This window comes from Pagrus major, chromosome 23 (assembly GCF_040436345.1).
Source record: "Pagrus major chromosome 23, Pma_NU_1.0".
NCBI lineage: Eukaryota > Metazoa > Chordata > Actinopteri > Spariformes > Sparidae > Pagrus > Pagrus major.
This window is the reverse complement of record NC_133237.1, coordinates 9,326,189-9,349,086: the sequence shown is the minus strand read 5'-3', so window position 1 is coordinate 9,349,086 and position 22,898 is coordinate 9,326,189. Positions and strand designations below refer to the sequence as shown.

General features: G+C 41.6%; 2 protein-coding genes across 2 annotated transcripts; one reads left to right on the top strand and one right to left on the bottom strand.

Annotated features, from left to right (window-relative positions):
- Positions 1-59: 59 nt before the first annotated feature.
- On the top strand, positions 60-15,262 carry baiap2l2a (BAR/IMD domain containing adaptor protein 2 like 2a). The gene is made up of 14 exons (XM_073494889.1): positions 60-173; positions 479-554; positions 2,720-2,806; positions 6,042-6,103; positions 6,194-6,265; positions 6,529-6,609; positions 6,709-6,840; positions 8,316-8,414; positions 10,712-10,781; positions 11,529-11,736; positions 12,490-12,555; positions 13,201-13,399; positions 14,300-14,340; positions 14,781-15,262. The coding sequence occupies exons 1-14, from the start codon at positions 108-110 to the stop codon at positions 14,860-14,862; spliced, it is 1,341 nt and encodes a 446-aa protein (XP_073350990.1). The 5' UTR covers positions 60-107; the 3' UTR covers positions 14,863-15,262.
- A 3,810-nt stretch (positions 15,263-19,072) lies between these two features.
- On the bottom strand, positions 19,073-21,789 carry pvalb6 (parvalbumin 6). The gene is made up of 4 exons (XM_073494460.1): positions 21,723-21,789; positions 20,354-20,486; positions 20,125-20,234; positions 19,073-19,098 (listed from the first exon to the last, which is right to left on the bottom strand). Exons 1-4 carry the CDS (start codon positions 21,781-21,783, stop codon positions 19,073-19,075), a joined length of 330 nt encoding a protein of 109 aa, XP_073350561.1. The 5' UTR covers positions 21,784-21,789.
- Positions 21,790-22,898: the final 1,109 nt, after the last annotated feature.

Below are 22,898 nucleotides of genomic sequence, written 5' to 3'. Positions count from 1 at the left end.
CAGCTTCAATACGATTAACTCTCCTTTCTCACAGAGGCTTTGGCACAGTTGCTGGATGATAAAAAAGCTGCAGACCCTGTCAAGGTTTCAGTGACAGTTGCACTGTTATGGATATAAACATGTCGGGGATGAATAGTGATCAGCTGCATCGCTCCACCTTGGGGATTTACTCGGTAGGTAACAGGTACTGTGTGTGGGGTAGTGGCTCAAATTAGACGACAAACTTGCATATCGTTTCTGGCGAGCAGACATGATGTGAATCCACACAGTCAGTTTTGAATTCAAGGAGTGTTTCCTTTGCTTGGTAACACCAGAGATTTGAGTCTGAGGCTGTCTGTGCTCCAGCGTTGGGCGGGAGAGTTTGTGCTCATAAATACAGATTGAATTAAATAAGTTTTATTGATTCTCCTTAAGGTGGGTCTAAAAGTTTGTCTGACTTTCAAATATGTGTCTGTGTGTGTGTGTGTTTCCCAAACAGGACTTGATGGATGACTTCAACCCGAGCCTACAGAAACTGGTTTTACTTGGTAGCAGCTATATGCAGGCTTTCCAAGGTAAGACATAAAGAAAGAAACAAAAAAAGAAAGACAATCCGCTGATGACAATTTCTCACTTCTGAAATTCACACACCTTCCTTTATAAGTGCTATAAACTAAACAAACTATAATGGCGGTACACAGGATATGGGAGCTGTCTATTTCACTCCACCTAATTCCAAAGTCCAAGCGCTTTGGGAAAACCTTCCTGGTGCAGTTAGAGCCTTGATAATGGGCCCGTAAAAGCCTGCAGAAGTTATGAGTACATTGAGAACAGACAAACAACGGCCCAGAAAGATATTTGATTTCCAACGACTGAGGCAGGGATTTAGGATATTGAAAACAGTCTGGGCCTCATGTTTTTTAATTCATTTCTTTGCTTTATTTTTGAATGTGCTTCTGTGAGAAGAGGTCATTTCAGAGCATGGATTAAACTTTTAATTTGAATCTGAACCTACAGTCTACATTTGATGTCTTAATTATCCTCCTCGTAATCACCTCTAATCCCTGCGCGATGCGTTCGGTGTGAGCGGCCTTTAAAGTGCTGAGATGGAAATGAAATTCAGCCACAGAAGCAGTTTCACATGGTGAGCCCTTTATATTACATTACACTGTAGGTGCTTGTTTAATATATGCACAAGCACTTATGCGACGTCATCAACAACTGATTCACAGTCGCACCGCTGCACCAAAAGCCCTGCAGACAATAAAATACAGATGATGATGTCTCTGGTTGCCACCTGCACTGAGACTTTAAATTCCTCCTGCGTGCTCTGTGGAGCCGCGACTTCACCACGTTAATGAGGTCAAGACCAAGAACTGATCGGACTTAAGAGTCCATTTAGATTCTACTGATGCAGCTTCTCCTTATAAATGAAGAAGCAGTGGATGCTGCCCATACCGCCCCTATTCAATGTTTTTAAAGAGCTATGTGTTTGTCAGTGAAATCCATAGTCTCACAGCCTCGGGGAGTGTGTGTTTGATTGGTTAGCATTGGTTGTAGCCCCATCTTGACAAAAACAAGGCAACGTTGTCTCCTTTTTTTACTGCTGAAAATGCAGCTAAAGCTCACTCAAATAAAAACAAAAACCCCAGGCAACCCCCAGCTAAAGTGTCGAGTTGTGATTGGATCGGATTTAGCTGCTACCTTGTTCATGCTGGTCAACAAACTACTACGATTCAAGTACAGGGAACAGCTATGTGGGAAAAGTAAGTCAATTAAGTTTGAGCTGAGGCTAACCATGGCTCTGCCACTATTCAGATTTTATGTTGATGACGGTTCTCAGTCATCCGGGTCATGGTAGTTCTAAGTGCTGTATCGTAGGCAACTGGACGTGTTTCAGTTTGTTGAAGACGTTCCAGCTCTCATCCAAGAGGCTTCTTCACTTCTAATTAACTGGAAGAGTTGCAGGCTTTTAAACATCGTGTGGGAGTGACCTTACAGAGTCGTTAAGGACACGTGTGAGCTCTTTATACGTCTTTTCTGGACATTGTATAGACGTTTATATGTAGTTTGTCGACTAATTCTGGCTGTCCGTGGACGTCCAGATCATGGCCTGGCCCGACGGACATGATATCAACCTGTTTTGGACGTCCACAGACGTTGCCTGCTCAGTGGGGAGGTTCAGCATTTACTGTTTGGGTGGTAGTTTTGTTGCAAATTCAACGTACTGCTTTTTTAATTATACATTTCTGTGACGTCAAAGAGGCCAATAAAAAGTGATTAATTCATCTAAGTTCCTACATATTTTAGCATAGAACCTGTTTAAAAGTTTTGTGTGTTAAAAAAGATGTGAGTAGGTCAGATTCTAGTCTTAATCTTTTGACTAGATACTGTACTGCATTTTGCCGTTGACATTATAAAAACAAAACCAATATCAACAGCAGGCAAAATGCACTGTTATAATTGAGAGTGAAGAGGGACTTTATGGTGATTGCTTATCAAGAAGAATGTGATTACACTGTGATTTTATGCAGCTGTTATCCAAGTAAACATATTTCCAAATGATTGCAGAGAGACATTTGCGTGTGTTGTAATTTGAATTATTGAATCGTTTCCATTCCATTTCCGCTGTTGTAATTAATCACTCTGTTTACCTGCCTCTGTACTTGTAATCTGGGGAAATTAATTGTGCCAAATCAATTTGCATTTCAAATAACTGTTGTGCTTGTGTGTGTTTTAGCTCTCGCTGTAACAAGCGAGGCCTACTTCAGTGCACTTTCAAGGATCGGAGAGAAGGCTTCCCACACCGTGTCCTCACGCTCCCTGGGTATGTATGAACACATGCACAGTCAGCTGGCTCGTGCGATGTCGTGATTACTAAGTGGAAACACAATGAGGTTATTTCCATATCTACAATTCAGGCAGTGTTTTGTCTTTTGGCTAATTAAACAGTGTTCTTCTGTGTGGCGAAGACCAAAGTTTGCCCTCAGGCAGCGCTTTATTACCCCTTTCACAAATACCAAGAGCATGTGGAACGTGTAGGTGTGCGTCATTAGTGTACTCTTTGATGTACAGGTTTGTAAGACATACTGTGATACATTATTGAATGAATGTATTTTATGGTGTAACATCCACAGCTCATCAAGACTTGTAGCTCAGACTCAGATAACATTTGTGTTGGGCTCGAGAATGAGGCAGAACCGTCTTATTAGATTTCTGCTCATGTCAAGAGGCAGCTTCAAAGTCAGATTGCAGCACAGTGTTCGTTTGAGTCTGTTTTTATATGAGCTCAAGCCAAGAGTGTTGGCAGAGTTGGGTATCAGATGCGAGCAGACATCATGAATAATAAACGATGACAGGCAGCGGGCCGTGCTCCGCTCACTTAACCCAGCCACTCTGAAAGGGAGTCGTGTTCAGTTTGGTAGCTGGAGTTGAAGATATTGTCCAAACTGGATCATTAGTGTACTCACGCTGTGAGGAAATGAATCCCAGCATGCATTTCAAGCACGGTGTCAAGTCAAACTAAACGAGTGCAACGTTTTCAGAATATGATGTCATGGCGTGGTGAATCCTGATGGTTAAACTGCTTTGGGGGTCGTTTTGTGCTTTTATCAAATGTTTAGATCCCTCACAATGCAGGTTATTGAAAGCTAAATGCACTTTTATTAAAGGTAGAAGACAGCAGTTGGCCTAAAATACCATTTGGCCAATAATTCAATGATCCCTTCAAAGAAAATAATGAGACTCCAGACTCATCATTATCGGTCATTAACGTCAACATTTCAAAGGTTATTGTAAAGATGAATTTGCACAGTGGCCTGATAATGAAACTGGATTTATAAAAGTGATTAGCTGCAAAATTAGCTGTGCCTCATGTCAGGAAGAAACATCACAGATGAAAGATTAACAATGAATCCCTGAAGAAAGTACAGCACAGTAGATTCTCCAGTAAACACAGCTTCACATATCAGAGTCCAGAGTACAAATGAAACAATAAAATATTTAACTGTTAGCCCTAAAATGTCAACAGATTTACACATCAGAGCTAGCATAGTGGCTGGCTTGATTAGCAGCAAACAAAATCACAAAAACAAACCCGATCAGACTGTGTAAACTCTGTAAACTGGTGGACGGTAACAGAAAGAACCTGAGTTTCTGGTGAGTCCTGAGTTGAGTCAGAAGCTGAGCAGAAACACAGGCACAGTCCCTCAAATGTTTGGTCCGTTTGTTGTTAGCTAGCTTACAGCAAACACCTGTGTAGTTGGTACAATGGCATGATTAAAGACAAAAAGTCAATCAGAATCAGAATCATAAATACTTTATTGATAACTGAGGGGAAATTGCTTGCGTTACAGCTGCTCCTATTCAAAGTCCCAGAAATATGCAGAAGAATAAAAACTATATATAAGCAAGAACAACAAAAAACAGAACAAAAATACAAGAAATGTACATTCTACTAGAATATATCCATATATACAGTGTAATAAATAATGCTACAGTTGAAAATATATGGGTTATTGCACATTGTCTTAATTATTGCACATTAGAGAGAAACAAAGCGTCCAGAGTCCTCCTATTGACTCAGAGTGTCAGACACTCAGAGCGAGGAGTTGAACAGTTTGATGGTCACAGGCAGGGATGATTTCCTGTGGCGCTCTGTGGTGCGTCTTGGTGGGATCAACCTAGTGCTGAATGTACTCCTGTGGCTGACCACCACGTCATGGAGTGGATGGGAGCCATTGTCCAAGTTGACATGTAACTTGGACAGCATCCTCCTCTCTGACACCACCGTCAGAGAGTCCAGCTCCACTCCCACAACGTCACTGGCATTGCGGATCAGTCTGTTCAGTCTTTTGGCGTCCTCTACCCTCAGCCTGCTTCCAACGCTGATGGGTAATTATCTTTCAGGGAAACTTGTACTGAGCTCTCTGACTCAGATGAAATCCTAATGAGAAAAGAATTTGAAAAGGAGATAAACAGTTAATCTGACAAAAGGATTAATTTAACAAGAAGTGTATTTCCATTCACCTACTTTCATGCAATCAGGAAATGCTTAGACTTTAAAAGAAAAACCCTCAAAATGTGTTTTTTGTTTTTACTCTTGGAATCGATAAGAGCAGTGCAAGATAAGTGCAACAAGGCGGAGCTAAAACAGAATTTTTATGCAGACAAAAACATCAGGAGTGTAACGTTCATCAAATAATCATCAATGTTCATCATTTTTTCACATCATTTGAGGTTTGACTGGTGGTCTTTCTTTTATATCATCTTGCTGAGACCCTATCTTCTGCAAATGGTATAATGGCACCTGACTGGAGCATTAGCGCCACTAACTGCGTATCTCAATGAACCAACTTCCAATATTTGTAACTATTAATAGCAACATTTCAATAATCATTGAACAAATTGTTGTAATTTTCTGATTGATTAGAAACTTAACTAACAACTTATTTCAAGGTAAAACAACATATTTGATAACCTGTTAGCTTCCTTTAGACGACAGCTAATGTTAGCATTCAACCACTTCCTAGCTAAAATTACTTGTTTGACAGTGTCACACAGTACAATAGGACAGGGAACAACACACATCTTGGACACATGGAAGCGATATACACTGGATGTAATCAAACAGTAATGTTAGCTAGGAAGTGGTTGAATGCTAATATTAGCTAATAGGTTATCAAATATCTTTTTTTTTACCTTGAAATATGGCCCGATGTTACTCCAGATTTTCAATATCAATCATCTATTTTGTTGCTGATCAATCGGGGAGCAGTGAAATGATAACAATTTGTCTACGTTTATACGACTTGCGACGCAGAAAACAGCAGCAAAACATTATCCCAGCATCTGAACTTCCCACCCTGAGTGAGACTTTAGAGGAAGAGATGCTGAAGAGATGAAGTCACAGGTTTCCATTCCTGTTAAGATCATTGGTTAATGAGTACATAGAAATCAACAAAAGGAGAAGGTTATATGATGCTGCATGATGTCATTTTATTGTTTTCCAGTAATACATTAAGTGATTATAATGAAACATGTCGTGCTTTTTTCCTGTGCAGGAGATGTCCTGATTCAGATCTCTGAGAGCCAAAGAAGACTCTCCTTGGAGCTGGAAGGACTCGTAAGTGACATCATCACTACACCTAAAACAGCTCTTGTGTATGAGTGTGTTATCCCTGTGTTTGACATGATGTTGTGTGTCTCTCTCCAGTTCCGCTCGTTCAGTGTGGAGGTTCTTCAGGAGATGGACAATAACATTAGACTGGACAAAGATTACATATCAGTGAGTGAGCCCCAGAGCAGGGGCACCACAAGGTCAAGAGAGGGCTCTTACAGAGTGACAAGCTGTTATCTCGTAATTATAGGAAAATGAATAACTGCCGGGCATCATGAGAATAGTTATGGAGTGAGTTATCTGATTAATTAATATCTTGATAAATAGCTCACTTACCTCGCAGATGATAAAGAAGTAATAATCTGTCATTAAAACTGAAGAAGCCATTAGAAAGAACGGAAAAGACGTGACATGAATCGTGTGTCGTACAGGGCAGCAGGAGGCGCTACGAGATGGAGGTCCACAGCCAGGCGACAGCTCTGGATAGGCAGCTGAGGAGAGGAGCCAACCAGGTACGAGTTTCTGCACCCTGAGGGAAAATTCAGCACCATGTGCACGAGTGTGTCGTGTAAAATATGTAAATGTGCGCTGTTAAATATGTGTGTCCTCAGGACAGCAGCGAGTATGTGCAGTTCCTCAGGAGGAGCCACGACGAGGCTCTGAAGGAGGAGGAGAGACGACACCGCTTCCTGGCTGAGAAACACTGTGGTCTGATACAATCCATCGCCAAGCTCATGAATAAGGTATACAGCTCACCTCAGATAGCAATTGTACATTTAATATTTTATTGTCTACAGGTGCCAAATGGGTCAGGTTTGTGTTCTTACCACTCTTACTGCAATAAGTGTCAGAAGGACTCTAACAGCTTATTCACAGTAATGTGTGATGATTATGACTTTATCAGCCCCTGTAGAGGAGTTCCCCTCCTTTATAATGAGGGTCAAACACAGATCAGCAACACAGTTTCTCTGCAGAACTGATGTCTCATTTACAGGCTGTCTGTTTGAACTCTGGACTTTCTGCTCACCTTTTATCACACCACTGTACCATCACAACTGAACATTTTACTGTTTTCATATGAGGCAGTCACAAAGCCCTTTGAGACTGGACGTGTAGTTAAGGACGGATCTGACATGTTTGTTTAACTCTGCGCTCACGGGCTAAAAAGCAGCCACGACAAAGATATTTGCCTCTCTGAAAAAAGTTTTCCCTTTTAATAGTTAACTTGATCTTAAATAAATCTACTCTAGATAACTATGTAAATACAGGGCTTATTAAAAAAGAGGGGCGTGCCTGCACACTCACACCATACCACAGAAGTTTAACCTGTTAAGAACTGACCTCTGTTTTTCGAAAATGACATGCGGAGAGTTTATCTCTGCAGCTACAAGGTCTATTTGAATAATCAAGGTGTCATAAGATGCATTCAGATGTGTAAGTATAAGTATATATGTCACCGGGTCTGAGTAAATGAAGTTGGCACACAGCATGAATGAAAGATTTTATTTCCACCCTTAAAATATCTCTAGCAAACCAAAGCTAAACATCTGAACATCACCTCTGCCAACTTTTATGCTAGTAAAGTCAATCAGGTCAAAATTAGAGAGGTTTTAGTACCATCTGAGTATTTGGGCACCATCTGTGCTATTTAAAACTTCTCAGGTACCAAACTATATATTTCACTCACATGTTACCAAGTTGGGCTCTCAGCTCGGGCTTAACAGGTTAAAAAAGACAACATTTGGATCCTGCTTGGATCTTCATCAGGTCGGACTGTAACCAGCCTGCTCATCTAATACAGGCTCATTCCAATAGATGACATCAAAACATATGAGTATGAGTAAATATGTCAGTCAGTTATGACATATTAAGTCAAAGTGTTTAACTTTTTCTTGTATTTGAGCATTGTTTGATGGCATCAATGAGCTTCCATACATAACCTTTTAATTCTCAGTTGTAAAGCTTTAACCTGTTTAAACAGACTTGTGTCTCAGGCCAGCCACTGTTTATCACGTGTGGATGACCGTTTACGTCCCTGCTCTCATAGAAAGGAACATACAGTATATTTGTGTACATGAGGCCTTTTTTTGCCAAAAGATTATTAATATAAGCAGCTGTGTGACATAAGCCCCAACTCTGTTGACCCTTTTTTAATATTTGTATATGTGTGTGTGTGTGTGTGTGTGTGTGTGTGTGTGTGTGTGTGTGTGTGTGGCAGCTGGGAGTTTCCCTCCAGCAGAGAGCTGATGCCTGGACGGACGAGGTGAACGCCACCAGAGGACTCCAGGCCAGACGACCCCCGTCTATGGAAAACTTTGTGAGTTCAGGGCAGAGTTTACAGAAATCAGCTGCGTGTATTGAATTATTCAAACAGCGCTGGAGCTGGATTGCATTTGAGTCTTTCAAAACCCCAAAAATATGCTGCTGGTGTGAGATATAATTCGCTTTCAGGGAAAAGGACTGAGGGAAGCTCTGTAAGATCTGTTTGGGGAAATATCTTGTGAAATGGATAACAGAATTTGAGCCAGTCAAAACTTTCATAATGTGGTGTCTGAAGTCGAGATGATTAGATGAGAGAACATAATGTGATTGAACTGGCTGTAAGGGATCATACACAGACAGTGTGTTCAGCAGAAGCCAGTGAATTATTGCCATTATATTTCTGTTACCAGGGTGCCCTCTGCTGGTTGGATCCGATTTGAAACCATCAGAATGAATCACAGCACTGACACGAGACATGATGCTGTTAGAGGGAAGCTGCATGAGGAGGATTAAACCTGTAGCTGACATAGAAGCACAGATTACATGAGAGCTGCACGATTTAATTGATTAGTCGGTTGAAATATAAAGAACTGCTAACTACTTTTCAAGCAAAAATGTCATTTGCAGCTTTGCGCTTCTTAACTGTGAGGATTTGCTTATTGTCTTTGTTATTTCTGATAGTAAATGAAAAGTCTTTGTGTTTTGGACTGTTAGTTGGACAAAAGAAGAAATTTGTAGACTTCACTTTGGGCTCAGGGAAATTGAGCTGTTTTTCACTGCTTTTTGGCAGAATAATCCATAATGAGAATCAGCATTAGTTGCAGCCCGGGATAAAATTATTTTCTGGCGTGAAGGAAATTAATATGTGATTGTGATAAGGCAATAAATCTCTCCTGTTCAACCACTGGCTTTAATCAAAATGTGAACCTTATACATCATCTGAATAAACCCAGATGTCTCCACATCTTAAAACAGTAGGATTAACACCATGGATAATTCACAAGCTGACACCATATGGTCCTTTGCATGAAAGCTGCAATTAAGATGTGAGTAAACAACAAAGACGGCCCAGAGCTAAGCCCAGTCAGTTTCAGTCTGTTCCTCATCACAAGGTGACATGCCAGTGAACCCCACAGATCCCACATCCTACAGTAATAACCATCAGAGGATTAAGTGGATCCTGTGTTTGTTTTGGTTTGGCGTTGGATTTATTCTCGCTTATAACAGAGTGTGAGCCACTTCAGACAGATATTTGAGTTGCCTTTCCACAGTCACTCATCATATACAGGACATTACTTGAGATAAAGGTTCATTTATTTGTCATTTTGCAACACCAGGGTTGTAAAACTAAACTGAATTTAGTCAATTTATGCTACATAACAGAAAAAAAAGATAAAAGAAGAAAGAAGCTGCTCTGTAGTCTGGTGGTACAGCAACAGATACTTCTGTATCTTTTGCCAGATGGCAGCAGGGTGAAGAGCCTGTGGCTGGGGTGGGTGTTGTCTTTTAGTATCTTTTGGGCTCTGTGCAGACATCTCACTTCACTGATGTCAAAAATAATGATCATAAGCGTTTTTAGTTGGCCCTTGGTCTCAATAACCATGCCCCAAGCCCCTGATGTAAGTCGTTCTTTGTTCTAGACCAACAAAGTGTTGGTGCCGGTCCAGAACCAGTTTCCCTGGACTAGAGCCACTTCTTTGGCTGTAGAAATGCGAAGAACTTGTTCCAGAGTAGGCACTGGCTCTGAACCAGCACCTGAACTGCCTTGGTCAAAAAGTTTACGTTGATTCCCAGGAGCCTGAAAACTGTTCACCTGCTCCACCTGAGCTCCACTGATGTAGACCAGGGTGTCATCAGCTCCTTTTTTTGGTAAAATCATCAATCAGCTCCATCAGCTTTTTTTGCCAATGTTGAGCAGTAGATTGTTCTCTGTGAACCACTATGCAAGATTGTTGATTTCCTCCTGGTATGAACTGTCTTGGCTGTTTGTAACGTGGCCAATGACAGTGGTGTCGTCTGCATACTTAACAACAGCATCAACACAGTCTCACCGAGTGCAGTCATGGGTGTACAGTGTGAACTGGAGGGGGCTGAGCACACAGCCCTGGGGAGCTTCGGTGTTGAGCACTAAAGTAGAGGAGGTGTGACTGCCAATCTGAACTGTCTGGGGTCTGTTTGTGAGGATGTCTAATATCCAACTGCAGAGTGTTGGGCTCAAGCCCAGCGCAAAGTTTTCCAGTCAGCTTCATGGGAGAGATTGTATTGGATGCTGAGCTGAAGTCAACAAACAGCATTCGGATGAAGTTGTCTGTGTTTGTGCATGAACTGTGCTGTATATTCTGGGTTGTGCAGATGGGGATGAAGGAGGAGGAGTACAGAAGGAACAGAGAAGAGCCGGCCCTCGGCAAAATACCCTCAAGGGGTGAGTGGTTACTGCGAGCCATTCAAAAACTCTGTATTTATTTTGAGAAAAGATATCACTTTACTGACAGCAGGAAACCTAACCTAACCTAACACAGACGATAAATCCTACATGTCAACAGCGATATCATAAAAGGATTTCGGTGCCACATATTTCATGTTATGTTTAGAATCAAAGTATGTCTGTAACATTCACAGCCCATAATGCCTCCGCCTTGAGCTCATTTTGCCTTCACCACCCGCTTTATCATTCTTTAAGCCTTTTATCTGTGTTTCTCTCCCTCCACATACTTCCTCATTTATACTTGCCTCTGCAGAAAGTCTGTCTAATTGTTTGCCTTGCTTATCTAGAGTAAAAACAGATAACGGTACCATAAACAATCTCTAGAATATTGAGTGGAAGTTCCACTAATGTTCCACTTTTGCTCCTGTGAAACATTGCACGCACCACGCTCGTTGTCTGCAGCACTACAATGATCCTCACTAGAGAGTAAATAACACTGCCTCCCGTTTTTTGTGTAATTCAGCGTATTGCATCCCCTGCCATCCAAGCAAAATAATTACACAGAGAGTGAGATACTTAGTAGTCTGCCTACTCTCTGAGGTATGAATACCAGAAACATAACGGATAAAGAAATAAATCATACCCTTTTATATTTTTTAATGAATCATTTCACCAGAGATCCTTCTTTGCCATTTAAGAGGTTATTTGTGCGGTAACAAACAGTTCAATTTGTCATCTCTCCAGCTCCGTCTCCCCAGGAAAGCGTTTATCGCTCTTCAGGAGAGTCACTGGGAGGTGGCAGCGGAGCGAGAACCTTTAGGGCGAAGGTGGCCCACCAGCCCGGTGGCTCCAACCCGACCTTGCTGCCCTTCTCTAAGGGAGAGATGATCACTGTGAAGGTCCAACAGCCAAGGAACGGCTGGCTGTATGGACGAACTGAGAGCAGTTCGCGGTGAGCTAACCCTAACCCTGTGTGACTGCTTGTGCATCCACTGTAAATGTGTCTGCTGCTCAAGCGAAATACAGTATATGGTGGCAATTTTGCTGCTGTACTGTCTGTTGCACACTGATACCATTCAGGAGGGCAATATATTCAGGTGGTTTTCAAACATTTTCACATTTAATGCTCCAGGTCCCTTTTCTTCAGCGAAAATCAGCCGGTGAGAAAAAGAGTGATGCATTTTGCATTAGAGATGCAAACATTTGTAAGGGATTTATCGCAAATAAAAGGATATAAGAAACAATCAGTATCGTCAGCAAATAAATGGAGAGAAAATAGAAGAATAGTATGTAAAAAGCAAATAAACAAACAGAAAAGCAAAATAAAACTTTAATTGAAACAAGAATAACAAGATAAGGAGTCTGTAGGCTGTACTTTAAGGTAAGTGCATCATTGCATAAAAAATCAGTGCGATCATGTGCACAATGACAAAGCTCACATGCTGGTGTTCAGCATGTGTTCTATGCTCACCATATGTTACAGTGTTAACATTTACTAATTAGTGCTAAACACAGATTCATCCTCATGGTGTCCATGAACGTCTGAACAAAATTTCATGTCAGTCCATCCAGTAGCTATTTCAACTGTATTAAAAATGTATTTGTCTTTTCTAATTCTTTTGAATATGTGACTCTTGACATTATTCACGACATTAACACCAAATCCACCCACTGTCATCTTTACTGTCTGATTCTTTGTTTTCAGTCAGGGATGGTTTCCATCCACCTATGTGGAAGCAGTGGATGATCCACTGATGATGACCAGCTCTCGGTAAATATCCAATATAATGCATTCAACAAGTATGACTGTTAAAAAAGTTTTTGTCATGCTAAGTGCTGGCTACAGGTTTTGCATGTGTTCTGCCTCAAATTAATTTGTCATGGCAGCCGTTAAAAATAGATGGAGAGACTTTAAACCAAAGACAAACCTTCTGCATAATGTTTCTTTCATCCCTGATACACAATACACTTCGCAGTTCCCCCAGGCCGTCCTTATTGTTTTATGGGTCCAACATTTTTAAAAGAGGGTCAGCATGAAACTCAGGCCTGGAATAATAACATGAACTATTTAAGAAAAATGGGTGACCCATAGCTGTGAGGAAAACCAGTAGGAGGTTTAAAACTAAAAGTCAGCCGCTGTGAGCACATGGCACAGCTGAATGCCCAAAATGTGAATCTTAACATAGATCTTCTGAACGTGTGTATTTAACCTAAAATCTCATATACCTTAAAAAGCAAAATAAGATTTAACTCATATTCTTTATGTACAGGTCTAATATCATTTAACTATGAAAGACAAATAGCATTTTTAGGAGGACATTTTTTTTTTATCTGGTTAGACTCACAATAAGGACATTCAACCATACTCTGCTTCATTTACATATAAAACCATTGAATTTTATCTTCGCTTCAATAGCTCCGCTTTCCGAAGCAGCAGCAGCAGCGGCAGCATCAGCAGCATGAGCGACCTGCTCGACCAACCACGAAGCAGGAACCAGAGTGGAGCCCCGCCCCCTCCACCTCCACCTCCACCTACATATTCAAATGAGCAGTCTGGGATGCGACAAACCACGCCGACTTTTGACAGAAGGGCTGAGTCCTTTTCAGAAAGTAAGGTACGGCTATCAGTCAGTCTGTCTGATTGAGCGATCAGTGTGGCTCGTATCAATCAATAATCTCTCCATCAGAAGATTAAGAATGTCTTTTTAAATATGATCACAAACGGACACCGAAAAGCAGTTTTCTAGGAACTTTCTTTTTTAACAAAGCCTCTTTCTATTGTCTTTCTAAAGTCTGTATAAGTTGGACTAATTTTATGTTGCTGTTATAGACAGACAAACTCAGAGAAAATAGGGGAAACTGCTTACATACATACCTGTTTATTAATGGCTGCCATGACTGAACACATTTGTATTTTTCCCACTTGAGATGGAGAAATGATGCGGGGCAGCTCTGATGAGATACACTATGTAAATTCTTGATGGTCTTTCCCAGTCTGTCCAGCAGGGGCACTGTGGCAAGGTGCTGTTCTCAATGGCACCACACCCGTCTTTCTGGTGGATGCAGGGAGGGAGCTCCAGCTGCTGACGGTGTATGGGCGAGGAGGTTGTGTGCACGTGTGTGTGTGTGTGTGTGTGTGCGCTCCTGTTTTAGCATGCTGTTAAAGTGAAGAGCTATTTGAAGTCCTTGTGACTAAATAGGTCCTTCAGGGTGCTGCAGAGAGAAAACACTGTGTTCTTTGGTAGCTTCAGTAGAATTTCTGTTTCTGCATGCAGAGATTTTGACATTTGAAAAGGTGTGATTCAAGAGTTTGTGTCCACTGAAAAGTGTGTGTGCTTGTGTGTGTGTGTGTGTGTGGCAGCTTGAAACAGCACATCAATGAGCAGCTTGTGGGAGGACCGACTGAAAGCAGAGGGGTCAGGGGCCGGAGCCCGCTGAGCCTCCATCAGAGCATGTGTCCACATTTTGTGGTTTGGATCATCCTTCACTCACCTTTCTCCTTTTTTTCTCTACAGATATCAAATCCACATGGCTCAAGACCAGAACTCTTCCCGAGGTAAGAATAATGTGCTGACAGGTTGTGAAACGTTCAAATGGAGGCCACTCATGTCCTCTTCCACAGAAGCTAATGATATTTTTTGAAGTATATCACGAAGCCATTAAATCAGAGAACAACAGACGATGAGGGCCGCGATCTAAATGGCACAGAATCGCTTTCCTCCCATTACAGTTTGAAGTGCGGTTTAGTACTGAAACCATTTCAGTAACGGCCATTTGGGAGCCATGACTCTCACTCTCGCTCTCACTTCAGGTGAGCAGTTTGCTAGATGATGCTCGTGCGGTTTGAAATGCGGCGCTCGTTTCTCGTGTAATAACCTTTATTGTCGGGCTCAACGATGTTGTTTAGGCCACAGCATTTTCTGATATTAGTTTTCACCACTCTGTTGCTGTTTTTTCTCTCTTCATCCAACATTTTTTTCTTCTTTTATTTTGAAGGGGTACCAACCCGTTTGCCACAGTTAAGCTGAAGCCGACGCACACCGACGACCGATCGGCCCCACGTTTTAACCGACGATGACATCGTAACCTTGGAAACGATGCTTTCATCGAGCTCGACTGTTCATTCTTGGCTAGTCTTGACCAAGTGGACCTTGAGTGGAGGTTGTTTTGTCGAGTGTTGTCATACCTCTCACAGTAGTCTGTTTGCCATAGTGTCTTTCTGCACACAAAGTTGGAGAAAGAAGACAAAACTCCTGATTAATATTTTAGAATTCCTGATTTCGCACAAGGACTGTAGATAATATTATTTTGATTATTTTGAACAACCAACAACCACTCATGTGTTTTTGTAAGCTTTTTCATAATCAGCTCTGGCTTAGTGATTTATAAAATAGTAAAAATGAATCACTGTGATACATAAACTGATAAGTTCATTGATCTTACCGTCTTAAATCACCAGTTTTCTCTGAAATGCTTGTTTTATTGGCACTGAAATCCTGACTTGTGAATGACGTAAATATTAGAAATAAATGATTACTGTCCATGATGTGTATATAGTGTACAGCTGATGTTATGAATTGATGTTGGATCTGCCAGCTCAGGGATGAATGCACCACGCCATGTTCTGTATGTAGCTGCGTAAATAATCTTTATGTTTTAAGTTTTTATTGCCATTTTATTGTATCTCTGCCATTTTTCTCTCTCTGTTGAATTAACTCCATTAATAAATATTAATTGCATTACTAATTTACTTTGGAAAATGGCTTGTAGAAAATGAAAATGTAACCTCTGGCATAAAAAATGTAATAACTTGTAAAAAAGAAAATATGAGAAAATGTCAGAGCCAGAAATGTAATGAAAAATGCAGTGCATTCATGGATAATGAAAACCCATCTTTATAGCATCATATAATTACTTTAACTAACGGGTTTCACTGTATTAGCAGGTGGTGTTTTTAGCTGCTGGCATACTGATAAAGTAGATCACAATATGTGAGGTATTACATCATTAAAATGCTGCTGTTAAAGCCCCTGGCAACTTAATCTCACGTCTTTAGTATTTGTATATTTATAACATTAAATATTTACTCATAAAGGGGCACTATGTAGTTTTGGAGAAGAAATTCACGATTTTAATATTTACAATATTAATGAGGTAATAATACAAACTCAGAAATATTTATCTTTTCCATAAGTGAATAAACAAGCTGTTCTCAGAGTAAAATAAGGTCCCCAGAACACTGTTTGAAGCTAGAAAGGTGGCAGGGTCCGCCATATATAAGTTTCAGTTTGAAAACAAAGAGAGTTTGTTAATTGAGTTTGTGTAGGCATAAAAGAATAGTCAATTAAGATCATGTATACCTTTAAACCTTAAAATAAACTATATAAGTTAAAGTTCAATAAATAAAAAATTGCTTAATGAGCATTGTGATCGATCAGGTCAGTTATCCATCAAACCAGCAGCCGTCATCAAATGCTGCTAAATTCTGATTGGAGCACAGAAGGAAGTGAACTCCACTTTTCCCTACGGAGCCCCGCCCACTTCTTATCAGTGAGAAGAACGGAGACAAAAACAAAAACAAAACAAAAAAGACAAAAACAAAAACAAAACACAACTTCTTGAGAAATAACCCAAACATTTCAAACTTTGGAATAAAGTAGTGTTGTTTAACCACGTCACGTGTCATAAGAAGCTGGATTAGAAATGTTATCATCATACTGTGTTTATTAAAGGACCAGCTTCTACGTATGGACAGTTTGTTTCACTGCTTTTGAATTGCGCTTTATCACGTTAAACCTGCCGTGTGGAACTTTGTCTCCCTCTTCTGGCAGTGACAGTTATCACACAAACACTGTGTCAACATGTGCTTGCAATATATGGCTTGCAGGCAATATACATTTCTTATATTTAACTTATAATCCTTCTTCGGAAAATTCAGTTTCCTATTACTGCTCCTGAAACGCCTCATTAGTCGTCTCACCTTTAATTCTGTGACTTTGTGACATCACACTATGTCAAAGAGTCACACATTTGTATTATTAAGCAGCTAGTTTGGCACGTAAGAAAAGATTTAGCACCTCTGCTCTGTTGTTGTTAGCGATGCTGGCTCAGGTGTGTGTGAGCTGACCAATCAGAGCAGACTGGGTATTCAGGAGGGAGGGCCTTAAAGCAAACACTAAAGCACCTAAACCTATTCTAGTGGTAACCAAAACTAAAATAATGAGCCTGAAAAAAGTAATTTGAGGTGGCTGCAAATCTGCACCAGACTCCTTTAAAAATTCACTGACTTTTGTGAGTTGCTGAGTTTGAAGAAACTCTACAAGCTCTGTGAAACGTCTTTTAATTTTTCTTAATTATTCCTTCCCTCTTGTGAATTTGGCATATGTAATACATTAGGTTATTCCATTCTCTGTATTAGAAATAGTGTATCAGGTCATCTTGGTTTGGTGCCGGCTCCTCTGTGACTATATGAAATATAAGCCTTGTTACCAGAAGACCCGCTGCACAGTTGAGCACAACACGCACCCCCTGCACACACAGTTATTTCTTACTGTATATAATTCATTTTCCACCCAAATTGCTTCAATTCTTCACACCGCTCTGTTGAATAATGCAAATTTTGGCACTGTCATGGCAAAGAATAGGCGCATAATTAGCAACCAGAGCCGCGTGACTTTCAACTTCCTCTCGATATCACTATATCTATATTTGAACAACACATATTTTACGTTGAGCTCGATGTGAGCCAGACTACATCCAGATGTGTTTAAGCATATCTGATCACTTTCCATTCACAAAAAATCCAGATATAGATCGTATTTTAACACCAGGTGTAAACAGGGTGACGGACAGATTTATCTGGCGGTGATGATGCCACTTCCACAAGCCACTTAACCCGTAAACCCTCTGACGCTTTCATTAACAGGCCGTTTCAACCAGGCTACGCTGAACTCACCAGCTCTGTTCCCCCGTCTCTTTAAGTGATAGCCTCAAAGCTTCAGATCTGTGTTTATTTTCTCAGGCGGTGAGATGGCCTACTAAAGCAGATCAGGATTCCCGCGTTGCCTGTTTGGGTCCTCCGCTGGGGATACTTAACCCAAATTGAACCTCAGTGTGAATCCAATTCTGCTAATAGCTTGACAGCATGGTTCTGTTAAACTAGCACGGCACTACTGAGTAAAGACTCTTTGGCAGGTGGAATAATACGTCCTCCACCTCGTTTGTTCTCTTTCAGTGACGGTGCATTCTTAATGTAGCGAGGACTAGAGATGATGCAGTCGGTGCTAATGAAAACTAACGAATGACACTGGAGACTAATTTCGACTTTACTTTTTAAAGTACACCCTTTTATTCATGATTAGGCTCCTGTCAGGGTATGCTTCAACCGCTCTGCTCGATAAGAGTAAATATGAGAGCGAAACAGGGAAAGGAAATCAGAGACAGGAGTCAAAGGAAGGAATTAACAGACGAGTCTTCATGAGTCTCAAGGCTTTGTTGTTTTTTTTAAAGTTTTTATTTGAGTCTTTCACAGCTTGACCTCTTTCTTCTTTTGGTATGTTTTACAACAGCTCATTACCAGAGGAGAAAGGGATGGATGGATAGATAGATGGACGGTGTGTGAAGGACAAAGGGGAGCGAATGCAGGAAGGGAACCGTGCCAGAAGTGAAATCGACAGAGACATGGGGGAAAACGGAAAAAAAAAGAGGGGTGGGGGGGAGAAAGAGGGAAGGTGAGCGAAAGTGTTGGCTAAGAAAATGAAGAGACATGAACGAGAGTACAGTCAGAAGTACAGAAGGAAACGAGGCTCTTTCTCTTATATTCTCTGTTTACTTTAAATATCTACTTTATGCTTTAAAGTGTGAGGTTTATTCCTGCAGGCATGTTTTGTCTTTATCTATACATAAACAGAAACAAGAACAGTTTGTATAAAAAGGATAAAATAAATAGGATGAATATAGCTGTGGGGACATGTGTGTGTGTGTGTGTGTGTGTGTGTGGGGGAAGGGGTGCCGCGCCACAGCTTACTTCCCATAGTGCAGCATTGCACTTAGCGAAGACAGCAGCGTGGGGGGGGGGGGGGGGGGGGGGGGGGGGAGGGTGAGGAAGAGGAAGAGGGGTGTGTGTAGCAGGAATCAGCTGCAGTCTGGTGGGCTGTGGGAGTCAGGGTGGGGCGGTGAGGTGTAGGTGTTGGGGAGGAAGAGGGTGGGGGTGGGGCAGCGGGTGTCAGGATGTAGCGGTGGCTCGGAGGTGACCTTGGGAGTGCTAGTCAGTCACTCGAGGTGACTGTTTATTCTTTCACCAGGGAAACAAACTCTGCAAGAGAGGAAGACAGAAAAGTTGTCAGGATGTCAGTTATTTTCCCTTCCCTTTTTTTCAAAGGGGCACTGTGAAGTTTTGGGGAAGAAATTTTAATAAGCCGTTTTTTTTTTTGTTTATATGTGGCGGACCCTGCCACCTTTTTAGCTTCAAACAGTGTTCTGGGGACCTTATTTTCCTCGGAGAACAGCTTGTTTATTCAGTTATGGAAAAGATAAATATTTCTGAGTTTGTATGATTAGCTCATTAATATCGTTAATATTAAAATTCTGAGTTTGAATTTCTTCTCCAAAACTGCATAGTGCCCCTTTAAAGAAACATCGTGGTAAAAATGTGTTCAGCTTTCAGTCACATACAGTAATATAGTGTGCACAGTTTGTAGTTAGGGACCGTATGAAAACATGGCAACATGCCTTGTGTGCATGGACCATAAAGGCATGTTTTCACATATGCAGAGGACAAAAATCACGTCTCCTTCTTGGGAATTTTTTTTCTAGCAGCTGTAGATACACATCTACTGTTTCTGGACCTTTATATTTCGTAGGGATTCAACATAGGTCAAAGGCTCAATCCCAGTGTCCACACCAACAGACTCAGACTTTGAGGCGCCTTCCCGGTAAGTCCGCGAGGGTTTAGAGCTATCCCACTGTCACATCATTACACTGACACAACATGTGCATGAGGGCTCTCTCGCAGACATTTTGAGTGCTTTATGGACACTTTCTATAAGTCCGCATATCTGCAAACCTGCACACTTCATGGGTTATGACCTTACAACACAGGGTTATGTGTTAACTACCCATTATATAGTGTTTCAGTCAACATTCACTAATAGTAGTTCAAAAAATAAAATGAACCTACAGGGAAGCTGCAGTCTTAATAAATGACCTATGAATAAATGTGTGGTGAACCGCAGTCGGCAGCACATGATGACAGTCCGCCTGTGTTCATCCGACTCTCTCTCTACATTCATGTTGTTTGTGTGACCTCGCGACACTCCCACTAATAGAACTTGATGTTTACCATCGACTCCAATCTTGCCGTCTCCATCCTTGTCGGCTGCTTGTAAAAATGCTTTGGTTTCTTTGTCCGTCAGGTCCCGGCCATCTTTGGCGAATCCCTTCAGGACGAATCTAGCCGGGGACAGAAAAGCAGAAAGGAATCGTCGTCACAGGACAATGATGTTTAATGTGCAGCAAAAACATTTGCTGCTGGGTTTACATGTGTGTCTGTCTGTGTGTGTTTGTCTCACTTGAGCTCCTCCTCCTCTATGAAGCCGCTGTTGTCGGCGTCCAGCACCTTGAAAACCTTCTTCACGTCGTCAGAAGACTTGGCCTTCAGACCCACCATGTCGAAAAACTTGTTATACTCAAAGGAGTCTGCAGCTGCACACACACACACACACACACACACACACACACACACACACACACACAAGGAGGCACACAGGCACGCAAACACAAAGATGTAAAATGTCATTACAGTACTTTACAATCACTTTTAAACTCCAATATCTGAACATGGGATGCACTTTTTTGACACATACTACAGCAGTCAGTGGAGGCATCTGATGAGACTTCTCAAGAAGTTACTTTAAGTTTTTTTGTCCTGTGTTGATCTGGGAGATGATGCCCAAAGGCATAAATGTAATTATAATAAGGCAGCCTCCTCACAGTGTGACAGTTATAGATTGAGAATAACCAGAGGACCCGTCTGTTCTGGGTCACTGAGCTCTGTGTATTCTCTATCTGCCTACACCATAGTACAGGTATGCACAGAAACTGCAGAATAACTTCGCACAAATATAACATGAGTCACAGCTGGAGCACTCAGCATAAGAGCAAACAACTTTGTTTGAAAACATCTGGTTATTTGATAAAATGTCGAAAGGTCGAGCCAGCGTACAGAAAAACAGCGTTGCAGCATTCTCCTAAATAACTGAAGTAGGTGGGGACTTGTTTGAAAACAAAAAAAAAAAGGAACCACAAAAAACAAACAAAATGGGTCCACACAGCTCATCTGACGCAATCCAAGTGTCCAGAAACCCCAAGATCCCAAATTGTTTGAGAAGATGTTATTTACATTGTTTGTTAAGCTGAAATCTTCACTGTAGCTGCTAGAAATGTGTGCACAAGCTCGACTGTGCATAGAGGGTGTTTTTTTTTTTTACGTTTCTAAAACATGTCCCCTTCTACTCCAGCCGTTTATGAGAATGCTGTAACACTGTTTTGCGTTGAAGCTCCAGAAATGTTTTGTGTATCACCAACTTTCCATCGTCACTGGGGTTTTTCATGAGATTTCATTTCAATCATCATTTTTAAGTGAACTGTTCCTTTAAATAAATTTACTTTTGGATTCTGAGACTTTTGGATTAATTCAGCGATGTTGGCTCCTTTTGTTCTCAACTGTATCAGCAAAGATTTTTAAATTTCCTGCCGCTCTGATTCACATCGCTGACCAGCTGAGGCTCATTGTTATTGTAGTATTTTGATCCATCCACTGACGCACTGGTTGGCACACTGGCTCACATTTGGTCCACTAGAGACAAAACACAGCTGAGATCAGCTCGTCACACCAGGTTCCCTCCTAACCCTGCCGTTCATCCGCGACAAGTGCTTTACCTGCAAATGCATCTAGAGCTTTCTTGATGTTATCAGCGTTGAGGATGCTGCTCATTGCCATCTTGGCTGTTAGAGAAAAAAAAAGAGATAGAAAGAGAGAGACAGAAGAACAGAGAGGGGACAAGGTCAGAAACAAGGTCGCCAGAGAGCAGAGAGAGAACTCGGAGACATTCTCGTATTACACTGGTGACACTCTAGAAATGGAGCAGGAAACCAGGACATGTGAGAAGGAGGTGATGAGTGACAGACTGAATTAGTGACAGTCGAGGAGGAGTGACAAAAGGAGGGAGAGGAAGGAGATGAGACGAAGGAGGAGGGAGAGGAGGTTTAGCTGCAGGGACGAGGCAGCAGAGGGAAATATTAAAGGAGGCACAGATGGACAGCGTAGTGTCCATAACAGTGTCTCCCATTTCATCTGTGTGATATCATTGAGTTGTTACAGATGAGAGAAAGGCACGGAGCCAGAGGCAGAGTCAACAGGGGTTTAACAGGCCATCTGAGTCTTCTGCTGTGCCTGAAATACCACAGGAGAATTCAGTTTGTCAGCCCAGTCCTCATGGAGAGTCCTCCTGTACCTCACGCTATGAAAGGTGAGCCCGGCACTTAACGTCACTGTGGCTTTTAGATCTGTGTGTGACTGAACCCGATCGCTGCTTGTCAAATTCCTGAGCACAGAGGGAGGCCAACGTAGAGAATCTCCACACGAGCAGTGGAAAAAGACCGGAGTCCAGGGAGCTGTTGTGTTGAGACGGAGTCGTTGTGGTCTGGCAAACCTTATTAGGGATTTGGCTGGGACACGCATCATCTCAAGTGGGCGAAAGGAAGACGCTTATTGAGCTGTCAGTTGTCTTCGCTTCCACAGACGTCAGTTTGTGAGTACATGTGGGACGAGCATAGGCCATTTAGCACGTACAGTATTTTTAATGGTTGCTCAGTAGGTTCAAGAGCTTCACGTGTGGCGAGTCACGTCTTTAAACAGCTTTCAAGCTGCCAAGCTCAGTGGGGTCTCAATGGATGTTTTCCAGACTAAGACTAACTGGGAATCCATATCAAAAGTGTGACATCAATAAGCACATCAGCATCAAGCCCTTTCAGCTAACTGCGACTCACATTCAGACATCAGTGTCCTCATAAACAGCCAAAGCCAAACTGTCTTCAACAAGGCCGACTTAGATC

Coding starts and splice junctions, on each gene's coding strand:
- pvalb6 (XM_073494460.1), bottom strand. CDS start 21,783: ATGGCAATGAGCAGCATCCTCAACGCTGATAACATCAAGAAAGCTCTA. Junction 20,487..21,722: donor AGCTCTAGATGCATTTGCAG/GTAAAGCACTTG, acceptor GTGTGTGTGCAG/CTGCAGACTCCTTTGAGTAT. Junction 20,235..20,353: donor ATAGAGGAGGAGGAGCTCAA/GTGAGACAAACA, acceptor GTCCCCGGCTAG/ATTCGTCCTGAAGGGATTCG.
- baiap2l2a (XM_073494889.1), top strand. CDS start 108: ATGGATATAAACATGTCGGGGATGAATAGTGATCAGCTGCATCGCTCC. Junction 6,266..6,528: donor TGGACAAAGATTACATATCA/GTGAGTGAGCCC, acceptor TGTGTCGTACAG/GGCAGCAGGAGGCGCTACGA. Junction 6,841..8,315: donor TCGCCAAGCTCATGAATAAG/GTATACAGCTCA, acceptor TGTGTGTGGCAG/CTGGGAGTTTCCCTCCAGCA.